The sequence below is a fragment of the Phyllobates terribilis genome, unplaced genomic scaffold, assembly GCF_046119375.1.
Source record: "Phyllobates terribilis strain yellow unplaced genomic scaffold, ASM4611937v1 Scaffold_10__3_contigs__length_209671492, whole genome shotgun sequence".
Lineage (NCBI taxonomy): Eukaryota > Metazoa > Chordata > Amphibia > Anura > Dendrobatidae > Phyllobates > Phyllobates terribilis.
The window spans coordinates 98,365,871-98,381,107 of NW_027362770.1; the positions used below are offsets into that span (position 1 = coordinate 98,365,871).

Here is a 15,237-nt window from a genome sequence, read left to right on the forward strand (position 1 = left end):
AAGGTCTACTATCAGTTCTCCATCAGACTTTTTGATAATTCTTGTGTCAAGAAAACTGACTGTCTCGGTATCATAATGTAACACAAATTGCAGCTCAGGCCATATCATTTTTCCACTGTTCAAACTGTTGTATCTGCTGCATCTACCACCGCCTCTACACCATTTAATCTAGATAACCTAGGTCTTAGAATCAAAAGTAGTTTTATGCCTCCTAAGAATAGTCCACCAGTGGAAACCTTTATTAGTCTGATTAATCGCGAAGTGGACGGTTTCAAAAAAGATGTCTCCAAGGGCAAATTCCACTGCCCTAGTAATATGTCTAACTCTGATCATTTGGCCCTGCAATCCCTAATCAAAGACAAGGAACTAATCATTAAACCCGCAGATAAGGGGGGAGCAGTGGTCATCATGGATCTTAAGGATTATATGGAGGAGACTAACCGTCAACTGTCTGACACTAATATTTACCAACCCTTAGCCTCTAATCCTACATCTAGAATAGCTTCTAGGATAAGGACTTTGGTGGCCAAATTTCAGGGCAATGGCACCATTGATAAGAAGGTGGGCGAATTTTTAACCAATCATCATCCCATTACCCCGGTTTTCTATGTACTACCTAAGGTGCACAAAAGACTACATAAACCTCCGGGACGGCCCATTGTGGCATCAACGAACTCAGTCCTCTCGCCACTTAGTATTTTACTAGAAAAGGTTTTGTCTCCACTAATCAGAAATATGAAATAATTTATTCTAGATACGAATGACTTCATTAAGATGATTCATAAGACTAAGCGAGTACCAATCGACTCCTTTTTAGCAACTTGGGACGTTAGTAGTCTTTACACCTCCATAAAGCACCACAAGGGTTTAGAGGCCGTGGTAGATTTACTGTCCTCCACATTTGACAATAAGAACAAGGTTGACTTCTGTGTTGAACTCTTGGATCTTGTCTTGACAGAGAATTTTTTCATGTTTGGTGATGATTTTTTTCTCCAGGTGCAAGGTACAGCAATGGGGTCCAATGTAGCCCCGCCCTATGCTAATTGTTTTATGACCTATTTCGAAGAGAAGTTCATCTATACTAATCACATCTTCAAACAAAACGCCTTGGTTTGGCGTCGTTATATAGACGATATTTTTTGCATATGGCGGGGCTCATTGGACTCCCTTCTCTCCTTTCATACCCATTTGAATCTGATATGGCCTGAACTGCAATTTGTGTTACATTATGATACCGAGACAGTCAGTTTTCTTGACACAAGAATTATCAAAAAGTCCGATGGAGAACTGATAGTAGACCTTTTTGTGAAGGAGACCGATTGCAATAATCTATTACATTTCTCGAGCTGTCACCCGAGAGCCACGAAGGAATCCATTCCCATATCCCAATTTAGTCGGGTAACCAGGATTGTTTCCGATCCTGAGACAAAGAATATACGCCTCCTGGAAACTGAGACTAAGTTCCTGAATAGGGGATATCCTCAAGTTTTACTGTCTAAAATAAGGTCTAAACCAACTTCCCGCAGGGAACAATCGGTGAAGCGGATACCTTTAATACACACCTTTCACCCTTTTATGCATAAAATACATAAGAGTACACGCAAATTCTGGCACATTCTTCATGATAGTTACCCGTCTGTAGGCGAATTCAAATTGCCTTTTATGCCATGCTTTCGGCAACCTACTAACCTTCGTGACAGACTGGTACGAGCGGATATTGGCTCTAAAAAAGTACTTTCAAGACAGACGTTTCTACATACTCCTAAAAGAGGAACGTTCCCTTGTCTACACTGTCCGCAGTGTAACAATGTACAGAAAGGAGACAAATTTTTTCACCCCCACACGGGAGAGCCTATTAGCTTCAAAGACTTCTTCACATGTGATTCTTCATATGTTGTTTATGCCATAAAATGCCCTTGCGGTCTCGTATATGTTGGAGAAACTACCCAACATATACGGGACCGCATATCACAGCATAAGTCAAGCATCCGATGTGGCAAGAACTATCTACCCATTCCATTTAATTTCGATCATTTTAAACACAATATTGCTCAGCTGAAATTCCAGATTCTCAAACATGTACCAGCTCCAAGGAGAGGCGGTGATAGAATCAGGACATTAAAATGTCGTGAATCTTACTGGATACATAAATCGGACACCTTAGAACCGAGGGGTTTAAATAGGGAATATGAAATTTCCAGTTTAATCTAATAACTTTTCCTTTTTTCTCTTATTTTATAACAGAGCCGATTAAATTGAATTTCATCACCACACAGGCTGGTATGACTATATTTCTTATATTATACTTTTTTATTTTTTAATTTTTATTTTTTATCTTTTGTTATTTTTTATTTTTTATTTTTATTTTTTATTATTATTATTATTATTATTTTTATTTTTATTTTTATTTTTTATTTTTTATTATTTTTATTTTTATTTTTGTTTTTGTTTTTATTTCTTTTTCTTATTTTTATTCTTTATTATTTATTTTTTTATTTTTATTATTTACTTATTTATTTATTTTTTTTATTTATTTATTTTTTTATTTTATTTATTTTTTTTTATTCTTATTTTTATTTTTATTTTTACTTTTTGTATTCTTCTATTCTTTATCTTTTTCTTATCTTTTCTAATTTTCCTTATTTTTTCCGTTTTTCCTTTTGTTCTATTTTACTTTTACATTTATTTTTATATCTTCCTTCCTCATATCTTTCTCCTCGTTTCCTAGTCCTATATTGGGTCTCTGTTAATACTCATGTTCCCCTCCTCTATTCCGCCTTTATTTACATTTGTCTGCAGTGTCCCTATGTAGTTCTTCTAGTCATATTCTATCATTGTTACTAGCTTATGGGAACTTCCCTACTCTCATTATGAGTCTGCCCTACCATGCTGCCTCCTGGTCCGTGCCTGAGGTGTAATCCCACCAATGCAAACACATAGCGGCGACATATTCCTGCCGTCGCGTCACTTCCGGTGACGCTCTTAGGGGTCCATCATGTGACTTCCGGGTGCCGTATTAGCACCGCATCCCGGAAGTATGGGAACGATATATAAGTGCACTATAGCACTCAGTCACTCAGCGCATTCCCTATAGCACAGTCGTGCTTTTCTCATGCAGCGCCGATATGCGAGGTCCCTCTCTCCTGTGACCCTGGTGAGTTGTGTACTCTCTGTATACTAATAATGTGTTTCCCGTGGCATATATAGTGACTCCCACTGTCCCTTTGTTTTGCAGCTATGTGATTGACCTCCCATCTATCTATTGCGCAGTTTCCTGGTAAACTTACTAATTTTGAGTAAATACATTGAGTTATTTATTGTCTATGAATCACACATAATTCATGCAGCCATGCCATTAAACTGTTTGCATTGATATTCTGTATTTGCTCATATGGACTTTTCTTGCACCTATTATCCACGATTTGATTCTCGTATGAATTGACTGTTGTTACTTTCTGATTTATGGAGTTGTTACTCATATGTGATTGTTTTATTTTGATTTACAGTTCTGATGAAGGCCATATGAGGCCGAAACGTCAAATTAATTCTGAAGAATTATGTAATTAAATAAAATCCTTTTTTCTCACTATTTTGGAGAGCCAGATTCCTATAATCATTTATAATTGGAGTGGAATCCTATCTGAGCACCCTATTAAATGGGAGTGCCACGTAGTCTTTTTTTTTATATATATATAGTCATATTTTACATTTTAAAAATACAAAAAGGAAAATGAGCTCATGCAAAAGTTTGTGCACCCTGCATGGTTGGTACCTCATAGCACCCCCTTTTGAGAGTAAATGATTTTTGTAGCCAGACAAGAGTCTTTGAATTCTTGATTTTCATCCATTCTTCCTTGGAAAATTCTTCCGGTTCTGTGAGATCCCTGGGTCATCTCGCATGCACTGCTATTTTGAGGTCTAGCCACAGGCTGTGAGGGCCATTGTAAAACATGCCATGCCACTGTAGAGATTGGCCATTTTCTTAATGTTAGTGCAGTTTTTCTCACAAAGTGACCAGCTCCTCTGTCCATACAATGGCTGCTGGTGGAGGAACGTATGAGCAGATCTGTTCATCAACATCCATCAATACAAAAACAACTTTTCCATGTGAGGTGTTTTACAATTGAAGAAGGTGTTGGACTGGTCTGGTCACATGACCCTACACCAGCAGCCATTTTTAGACAGATCTGCTGGTCAGTATGTGAGGAAAGCTACACTAACAAATGAAAGTGTACAACCTCTTAACCTGAGAATGAGTGACCTCCTTCTGATGGTCTAAAAGGAAAGATTGTAACTCTGTTTTTATCTGCCTTTTAATTAGCTCTTTTCAGCTGATTTGGGGCCACATACTACATTAAATTTTAATGCACAGGGAAACAAAAAGTCTGTAAAAGCCAAACTGTGCAAAATTTATAATGGAAAGCCAGAAAGGATAGGAATGGTGCCAATTAAATCTGCGCTCCTCCACACATGAATAAGGAATCAAGGTTCAATAAGAGTTCATCTTTTATTTAAGGCTAAAAAACGACGTATTTCATGGACGTCCTGTCCACTTCCTTGGGTATATAGCCATATTGGCTGTATAGAAAGTGGACAGGACGTCCACTGAATATATAGTTTTTTAGCCTTAAATAAAAGATGAACCTTGATTCCTTATCCATGTGTGGAGGAGCGCGGATTTAATTGGCACCACTCTTATCCTTTCTGGCTTTCTGTTATTTATCCCTCTGTGGATTCAGCGCTGCCTTCAGCCCTCCATTATACCTACCACATGTGTTGTGCATTTCACAACCCAAAAGGGTAAGCAATCCTCTTTCTGTTCTCTCATGACTTAATCTGGCAACAGTGCTATTTGCGCTCCTTTCTTTATTTACTTTTAGTACATTTGCAAAATTTATAATGAAACCCAATTGCAAAATGATTCATTTAGTTAAAAAAAATGTCTTCAAAGTTGGCCAACCACTGTTTATAGAATAGAAGGAAATAGCTTTGTATTTGGCTATCACTATTTTTTCTCATAGATTAAGAATGCAGTAGATACTGTGCACGACACCTACTCAACTCAAGCACCCCTATTCTTGTGAATGCTGTCAAACCCCCACAATCACACATTTACCATCTGTCCTGATCAATTAATATCTTAATATGACTCATTTAAGTATTCTCTCAACTGCGTTACTAATTAATAATTGTAATAAAAAAAAGGTAATCATCTCACCTGTCTGGTGCACAGCAAAAAGCCCTCTGTAGTAATATGGGTAGATCCTTGTAGAAGTCAGCAATCATAATATTCCATAAATAATTAAGTTTATTGTTCAGATTAAAGACATTAGTGGCAAATAGCAGCAACAAAAATAATTAAACATGTATACAATAATGGTAGAGAATAGAAGCACGTCTAATCAGGCATCCAGGCAACTAGTTTCTTACCAGTGCAGTCCTTAGTCTGAGCCTGTAAAACACCATACTACCACATAGGATATACATTCAGGATTTAATTACTATCTCAACCAAGTGAGTATGAATAACAAAAAAAAAAAAAATCACACATGAAAACAACGTTCATGAATAAGTATAAAAATATACAAAAATTCTATCTATAATTGAAACAATGTTTATCAAAAATATATATTAATACTAAAGAATTCAATCTGATCTTTATTATTAATATAACAGGAGATCAGATTTAATTCATTAGTATTAATATATATTTTTTGATACACATTGTTTCGTTTATAGATAGAATTTTTGCATATTTGTATACTTATTGATAAATATTTTCATGTGTGTTTTTTTTTTGTTATTCATACTCACCTGATTGAGATTGTAATTTAATCCTAAATGCATATCTTATGTGGTAGTATTGTGTTTTCCAGACTCAGACAAAGGCCACGGCCCCACTATCAGTATTCGGTCAGTATTTTTTCTCTGGAGTGGGAGCCAAAACCAGGTGAGGAACAATCAGAGAAAAGGTATAATAGAAACAAGTCACCAATTCTGCATTTATATGACCACTCCTGGTTTTGGCACCCACTCCTGAGAAAAAATACTGACCGAATACTGACCAAATACTGATAGTGGGGCAGTGGCATAAGGACTACATTGGTCAGAAACTAGTTGCCCAGATGCCTGATTAGATGTACGTTCATTCTCTAACATGGTTATATGTATTTTTAATTATTTTTGTTGCTGCTCTCTGCCACTCACATTTTTAATCTGAACAATAAACTTATTTTTTTATGGAATACTACGATTTATGGCTCCTACGTGGATCTATCCATATTACTAATTAATAATGTATAGAAATATTCCTTGCATATTTGCAATAATTATTTAATAATGGAATGAGTTACAAAATAGTATGTGATAGGTTTTATAAAAAAAATCATGATTATGACTTTTCTTTGTGCTTTTAGCACTCTGTACTTGGTACTTTTATAGCATTGCTGTACAGTTTTACTACTCATCTATTCTATTATAAATCCACCCCAACATGTACACTCCACTAATGACTCCTCACTATTGCATTAAAAATGCGTTGGGGTGGATTTTCCCTTTTGGGACTACAAGGTTTAGTATTACACTTGGATACTACCTTAGTAAGGGTGGGAACCACCACAGGGGACTCGAAAGGGCTAGTTAGGAAAAGAAAAACGGACAGTTCATCAGCTCACCGGTGTAGAAGATATATTGAAGCAGTGCGCGGTGCACAGAAGGATCAGGCTGGCTCCTGAGCTGAAACCATGGAAGAAATAGTGGAAAAATCCAGCAACCGCATAAAAAATATTTTTTATATATAAAACATCACATTTATTTTGATATGACTAAAAACAAAGAAAAAATGAAGATAATATAAAATAACAGGGTGGACACTAAGTCTACATGTTTCGAGCCTTACAGGCTCTTAGTCTTGACTTAGTCCCGATGTCCACCATTTTATTTTATATTATCTTCATTTTTTCTTTATTATTAGTTATATCCAAATAAATGTGATGTTTTATATATAAAAATATTTTTTTTGCAGTTGCTGGATTTTTTCAGCATTTCTCCCTAGCTAGGAAAAACCTTTCATATGCCTCAACTGCTCCCTAGGGGCTTCATGGACTACGACATCTTCCCGACTGGATTGGGTGAGATTGAAGCATTTATTACTAACACGGTTATTATATGGCACTTTATTACACGGTATTCATGCTTCTACATACCTATATTATGCCTGGTATCCTGATTTTATGATGTTAGATTAGGCTCTTCTGGTGTTTTTGGGATTATCCCTGTTATGTTAAGATGTTTATTAAAGGTTATATGTTATTATTAGAGTCTCTTCATGCTGCTTACTTATCATATTCTGAGAGATTTGTGTTGGACGTATAATTTGGTTGGTTATTGCTAGAGGTCTGCATTTAGCAGTAAGCAGTAACTTTTTAGATCCTATAATGTTTCACAAACATGACAAAGTAAGACATAAAATATAGAGTTTTTCAAAACTAATTAAGCAAAACTCCATTGGTTATTACCTAAAAACAGAGAATGGAATGTGTTAATGTGTTGACTATGGTTGTCCTAGACAATTTACAAAATCAACCCCTAAATTTTACAATGTTACTAAAGACCAGTTTCTTTACATCAAAATTTGACTTGGTAAAAGAGGAGGCAACTTTCTTGCTTTTTACCATCTCTTCAAAAACTGCTTGACCTACATAGGAAACGAAAAACTGCAGAGAAGAGTAAAACAAAAAACTTAATCAAAAGGTAAATAAATATTAAATATATGTGTATATGTTAAATAAAAGCTACTACTGAAAATAATGGTGTCTTGGACTATACAAGAGATTATGTGGGACACAGGTGACATTTAGAAGAATGAATAAAATAGTTAATACATATTTTCTATGATTAAAATAAATAAATATATAAAATGGACCAACTGGTTTGGAAATACTCCAGGTATACAAGGATTGTCCCTATCTATTTTTTATCTGTGTGTTGTTTTTGAAATTAGTTTAGTAATTGGAAATCCATTATTTTTTATGTTCTTTACAAAACACTTTTTATCTCTACAGATACGGTATTAATGTGCTGACAAAATGTTTATATTATCGCTATTTTCCAAAAATGTTCAATGACTATAAGCTAATATATTTAATAGTTATTGTTAAATAGTTGATTGTAAGTTTTAGATAAGCTTATTTAACAACAATTTTGAAAATGATTTAATGGTAAGTAGCCACCATGAAAATTAGCTTTTGTAAAAAAAAGAATTACTTTTTATGAAGTTTTCACTATTGGCATTATTGGTACTATTTAATATTTTTTTACTTTTGTAAAGCATTTGTTAAGGTTCCTGATATGCGGTTATGGCACAAGTGTAAGTCCATTTGTTAAGATTTGACTATTTGTTATGGGATAAATGCTAGGCAAGATTTGTTTTAAAACTATAGAAATGTTTTGAGTTCATATTTAAACTAGAAAGATGTTATAAGTTATTTATCCCCCAAGATTTGTACTAAAACATAATGGTTCCAAACATTGTGAAATTCAAGAAAATGTTATAACTAGCTAAATGGTCATTTTTTGACATATGAAGTTCAAAATTAATGTATGTGAACTTACAGATTTTGAGAGAAACAATATTCAGCCCATTCATACCTAAATAGGGATCATTTGTAAAGGGCTTGAACATCAGGAGGGGCCCAACACTCAACCGATCAGATGTTTTTTGTTCTGGTGGTGGCTAGATGCAAACACTCAATATGTAGCAGCATCAGCTCATATTTTTATGCATAGAAGCTGTGCTGCAGTAGTGGGTAGAGATAAGCGGACCCGAACTGTAATGTTCAAGATTCATACCGTACAACTGAACTCCGAACACAGACTTCTTCTCCAAGTCTGTTTTAGTGTTCGGAGTTCTAGGAGAACAGAGAGAGATAGAGACCCTCCTAGTCCTTTCTATGACCATTTTATAGCCCTTTTACAGCACTAAAGTTTGGGTCATCAATGATTTTTTTGAAGTTTGGGTTCAAGTTCGGGTAGAGTTCTGGTACCCGAACGGAACTTTGGATAAAAGTTCGGTCTAACCTGACAAACCCGAACATCCATGGGTCCGCTCATCCCTACTAGTACTTACTCTTTGAATGGAGATGCAATCAACAGTTCTGCTCAAAGTGTTTACATCTGGTCACCACTGAATTAAATAACAGCTGATCAGTAAAAGTGCTTGGTGTTGGGTACCCAAACCAATTTGCTTTTGATGAACTTATCTGTAGACAGGTCATCAAATCTTTATGCCCAGATAATTCATTTGGAGGAGGTTTTAGGAGTAATTATTGATAAGTTTACAGCATTATTACCATCTCAGCCTTTCATGCCTGAAGTGTGAATTACTCCATTCCAACTCCAACCACCGGAGATACAACAATTGGAACAGCAGAGAGCAGCTAAGCTACGCTGTTTCCATAGCTCTTAATGAATAAGAGTTACACAGTTTAGCACAATGATCTGTACTGTTTTTCTAACTCAGCAGTTACAAGATCATCATAGTTCAATATGGTTTAGAGCCTGAATGGAGTTATTCCTATCTTAGCAATGCAAGGATGAGATGGGAATAAATCTAAAATTGTACCTGTCGATTCATGAGAACTTGTGTCTGTATCATCTCCTTCTCTTCTTCCCTTTTCTCCTTTCTAAGGAACTTTACAAGTAAAAACTCCTATCTCCTATCTCAGATTTTACCTGTAAAAAGATCAGTCCAAGAGGAGAAAGAAGCAGATTATTCTGTATCATATTTCTTTTTCACTTGTATTATTGAGTCAGAAAAAAATAATACAACGGTTACTCTTTAAATATGCAATTGAGAATATGCTGCCATCTCTTATATTTGACACTAACTAGATATTGTAGAAATATACGCAACTTTATAATATATCTTATCAGAGAACTCTACTTCTTTCTCTGCCAGAATTGATCATTCTTTATCAAAATTTTCAATTCTTAGGTAAAATCTGTAGTCAGTGAAGACAGAATCTACCATTTCAGAGATAGGAGACGGCAGTTGATACTAAAAAGATTTTATATAGATTAAAGGTAAAGGAGGAGGGGGGCTCTGCCTCTAGCTCCTCCCTCCTTTCATTCTTTCATCTATATAGAATCTTATCAGTAGCAGCTGCCATCTCCTATCTCAGAAATGGTAGATTCTGTCTTCACTGAATACAGATTTTACCTAAGAATTGACAATTTTGATAAAGAATGATCAATTCTGGCAGAGAAATAAGCGGATTTCTCTGATAAGATATATTACAAAGTTGCTTATATTCACGTGTACTATTGATATATGAAATAAAAATTAAAACGACGGTTACCTTTAGGTAATTATTTTTTTTACTTAATTAAGCACTGGTATTTAGGATATGCAATGCAGTTTTAATAGTAGTAAGAAAAAAATATTTATCATGGAGCTAGAGAGTTCTCAAAGAAGAACTACAATACATAGATAAATAGAAGATTGTAGTTATAACAAAATGTATTAAACTAAACGTATTCGCTCTGCCAAAGAGAAAGACAAAGTGATATAGTAATACAGTTGTGATTAATATGTAAATGTTTTCTGTCTCAGTTTTTATATCCGATTTAAAGAAATTTACCAATATAGAGCAATAATGGACAATTATATGATGGAAACACTGGCAGCAATTGTTTTGTATATTTTTTATTACTTTTATTTAATGCTTGCTATTATGTTTTTGAAATTGTCAATCTTTTGTCCTATTATTGATTACAACTTAACTGTTTTTGCAATTCCAGAAAATGTTATACACATTTAGAAAGGAGATATAAAATGAAACTTACCTATTTTCTAAATCAATCTTTATTTCATTTTTTAAAAGATTGGATAGTTTCTTCAATCCCTGATTTAACACAGTAGCTATTTGAAATATTTATGGTCCGTCTATCTATCTATCTACCTATCTATCTATCTATCTATCTATCTATCACCTATCTATCAATCTATCTAGTTATCCAATCATGTTTATATACCACTACTTTTTCAATAAGAGAAATATCTTAATGTTCCTTTACTTTTTGCAAATCATTGTTTTCTTTTAACTTATACCTACATTAGTATTTATCTATTCCAATATTTTAAAAATGTCACTAGTTTAGAACATGTGCCAGTCAATGGCAATTCTTGACTATCATTTTCTTAATTAAATTTATTTTGCCATATGTGGGATAAACGTAAAACTGAAGAAACTATACTGACCATTTTAAACTAAACTGATAAGCAAGGATCAAGTGGAGACTGCTCAAAATTGGAGCTAAGGGATATGCAAATATTTATTTAAAAATTATTTTTATTGTTTGAAATATTAGTAATATTATCATTATTTTTATAAATGATATTAATATAAAACAATATTAATCTCGCTGAACCCAGTAAGAAAATATTAAAAATAAAGCAATTTCAAAGCATATTAGATTATTTCACTCTTTGGTAAACTTACAGTTCATGGTTTATACAACATATTTACTTTAATATGTGATTTGATAAAATTGTATTGTGTAAATCAAATGTAGAAAATGTATATAAATTACTGCTCCAAGAAAAAAATACAGACATACCTGACATGCATCCTAAAAATTGAGCACTAGATGGCACTGCTCACCAACTAATAGCAGGAAGGAAAGAGGAAATGCATTTCTCCATCATTGAATGAAAATCTTGCAGCAGGGATTCCAGCCATGATAGATTTTTCTTTTTCCCAATTTCTTCGTGCTTTCATCAGCATTAGTGCCTTTATTATTGGACTAATCATCACCTCTACCTTCACTGATTTTAAGAAATGCTGAATCAGAGACAGGATTATCAAGCAGGGACAAGGTTGGTTCATTTCTTTTTGATACAAATATCGTGGGATGTGGTCCTGAGTCAGCTGCATTATATCATCCCTGAGGAATCCAAGCATGGCACCTTTGTCGGGAGAATTGCTCAGGATCTTGGACTGGATATAGGTGAGATTAATTCCAGAATGTTACACATTGTCTCTAGAGATGAGAAGAAATATTTCCAGGTTAATCTGCAGAATGGAATCGTGTTTGTTAAAGAGACAATAGACAGAGAAGTGCAATGTCCAGATACACCCTTCTGTATAATTCCTCTGCAGGTTATTGTAGATAAGCCTGTCCAGATGTATCGTGTAGATGTAGAAATAGAAGATATCAATGATAATGGTCCGGTATTCTTCTCCAGCATTAATAATCTTGTTATATCAGAAGTCAGACCTGCAGGATCTCGTTATAGGTTAAATGGTGCAACAGATCCAGATCTTGGAACAAATTCTATCACTAACTATGAGCTCAGTGCAAGTGATTATTTTACTTTGGATTTTCAAAAATATTTGAATCAAATCAGATCATTGGAGCTTGTGCTGAAAAGATCCTTAGACAGAGAGAAGCAGTCTGTGCATAATCTGACACTCACAGCTTATGATGGAGGCAAACCAAGGCTAAGTGGTACAGCAAAGATTGTCATCACTGTAGAAGACTTTAATGATAATGCTCCTGTTTTTGATCAACCATTTTTCCAATGCAGTGTTAATGAAAATGCTCTTAAAGGGACTTTGGTCTTCAAGCTAAATGCTACAGATTTGGATGAAGGAAGAAATGGGGAAATATTGTATAAATTTACCAATGTAGTGTCAGGGGAAGTAAGCAACATATTTAGGCTGAACGAGTACACTGGAGAAATTAGAGTAAATGGAGAACTTGATTTTGAAACAACCAAAATGTTTGAAATTCAGGTTGATGCTATTGATAATGGCGATCTTCAGCTGATTCGACATTGCAAAGTTCTAGTGACTGTTGTAGATGTCAATGACAACCCTCCTGAGATGACAGTGACATCATTATCAGTTCCTGTTCCTGAAAATTCTCCCCAGGGGACAACAGTTGCCATCATCAGTGTCCACGATAAAGATTCAGGATCAAATGGAAAAGTCCATTGCTATATTTCTGAGCCTTCACCATTTAAGGTAAATCCAGCTTTCATGAGTGATTTTTCTTTGACCGTAAATGGACCTTTGGATCGAGAAGTGAAAGATCAATATGAAGTTACAATTACTGCAAGAGATGAAGGTTCTCCATCCCTGTCTACCTCAAAAACTCTGAAAATTGATATAAGTGACACCAATGACAACGCTCCAAGATTTGTCCAGTTAGTAGACACAATATTCATTAAGGAGAACAACCCACCAGGGTCTCATATATATACAGCATCAGCCTCTGACCCAGATATTGGGCAGAATTCATTCATTACTTACTCAATTAGGGAACGTACAATTGATGGAATTCCTATTTCCTCCTACATTTCCATTAATCCAGAGAATGGGAAGGTTTTTGCTTTAGTATCATTTGACCATGAACAGAGTTCTTATTTTCAGTGTCACATAAAAGCCACTGACGCTGGTCTACGAGCCCTCAGCTCCAACCTTACGCTAAACATATTCATTGAGGATATTAATGATAATGCTCCTACATTCACCCCACTTCACTCTGAAATAACAATCAAAGCTTCAAAGTCAGCAGAACCTGGACACCTGATAACTAAAGTGAAGGCCATAGATCTGGATTCTGGATACAACGCTTGGACATTTTACAAGATAAAGGATCTTGGAGGATCTGGAAAATCTCCATTTATCATTGCACATCAGACTGGAGAAATCACTTTAAAACGGTCATTTACAGATTCTGATAATGATGAGTACAGATTGCATGTAGTAGCTCAGGATCATGGTGAACCGGTCATGACGTCAGAGACACAAATTGTCATATCTGTGGTGGAGTCTGGAGAAGAATTGAAGTTTGATAATCAAGAGACCAAGGGGAATGTTGATGAATTTTTTTCTGATGCAAATGTTTACTTGGTTATTGCAATCTGTGTCATATCAACTGTTTTTCTTATTACTCTGATTGTGTTCACTGTGTTAAGATGGCAAAAATACAGAGATGAGGTCAATGAGATGAAAGAAAATTACAGAATCTGCTCCAACACTGGAGGGAGCTGGATGTATTCCCAACACACTCAGTATAACATCAGTTCCAATTCATTTCGACCCAAAAGTGACTTAATTGTCTTCACTCCAAATAACTGTCAGACACCAGGGAATGAAGAACAAGTCAATCCACAAGCGGTCGTATTAAACTCCTCCTATATGGTAAGACTGATAATATAAAATATTTCCTGCCTGCTTTTACAGATGTTATATAGCATAGTGTTTTACTTAAAACCTAATATTGTTGAAAACAAGCAAAAGGAAAATAAAAATGAAATTCTGTATGTAAAACCCCTTCAGTTGACCAAATAAAAAGTCAAGACTCTATTATGTTCGGAAGTAAGAATATCTCTGTAGACTGTTGAAATATTTTGCTGTGTACATATCAAAAGGGTAGAATTTTTGAAGCACTTGTAAAGTCTATGTAAATTAGTTGAACAGGCAGCCCCCTTGGACATTTTAAAGATGGCAACTGCCTAGATTTCAGAGGACATGTAGTAGGATTTACTGCATGAAGAACATCGGCAAAAACAGATATCAGTTCAGTGCAGCATCCGGTCAGACATCATGAACGTGCATTGCTCTATTCAGTCAACCAGACAGGACACTAAGTAGAGGTGGACTAAATGAGAAGATAAACAGCTTTCTTTAGCTTACTAAGAGTGAATATCCATTTCAGTCAGCCTGAGGCTGCACAATGATATATAGAAGTTGCCATCTTTGAAATCCTGACAGAGTGCACTAGATAAAGCATACCTGTTTGTAAAATAAATTTATTTAGAAAAATGTTTAATATTTAAATGTGTATTATTCATTTTATTTAATTATCTTATTACATTTCTCAGAGAACCCTTTAAACAAGATTGGCCATGAACACCGAACCATATTTCTCTTGTGTGTTTTGTACAAGATATTGCTTATCAGGCCTCATTGATGAAACTGTCTTACAGTTATAAGGTCATTGTTTATAGTAACAGTGAATTAGAGCTTTGCTTTTTTTTAACTGGAGCTGTTGAAAAATTTATGAGATCTATTGTTTCCTTTCCTGCTAGTCAAGTGAATATATCACATATGCCATATGACTGTTTTTCAGGTAAATTTTTGGACCTTCCCGATTTAGCAGAAACAGTATGCTTGGTTTGGTGCAGAAGTGGTATAACTTGACGCAAAATGAAAAAACAACAAAAGA

The 15,237-nt window shown here is 34.9% G+C and overlaps 1 protein-coding gene across 13 annotated transcripts in view; it reads left to right on the forward strand.

Annotated features, from left to right (window-relative positions):
• The window catches only part of LOC141164433 (protocadherin alpha-C2-like), a 608,374-nt gene that overhangs the window by 202,066 nt on the left and 391,071 nt on the right, over window positions 1-15,237 (forward strand). The window contains exon 1 of one of the 13 annotated variants that reach the window (XM_073649647.1): window positions 11,716-14,210. The exons of the other annotated variants lie outside the window; for them this stretch is intronic. Within the exon in view, the coding sequence (XP_073505748.1) occupies window positions 11,841-14,210 (2,370 nt within the window). The 5' untranslated portion in view covers window positions 11,716-11,840. Of the gene's footprint in view, window positions 1-11,715; window positions 14,211-15,237 lie in introns of those variants that run through there. 13 annotated transcript variants of the gene reach the window in all.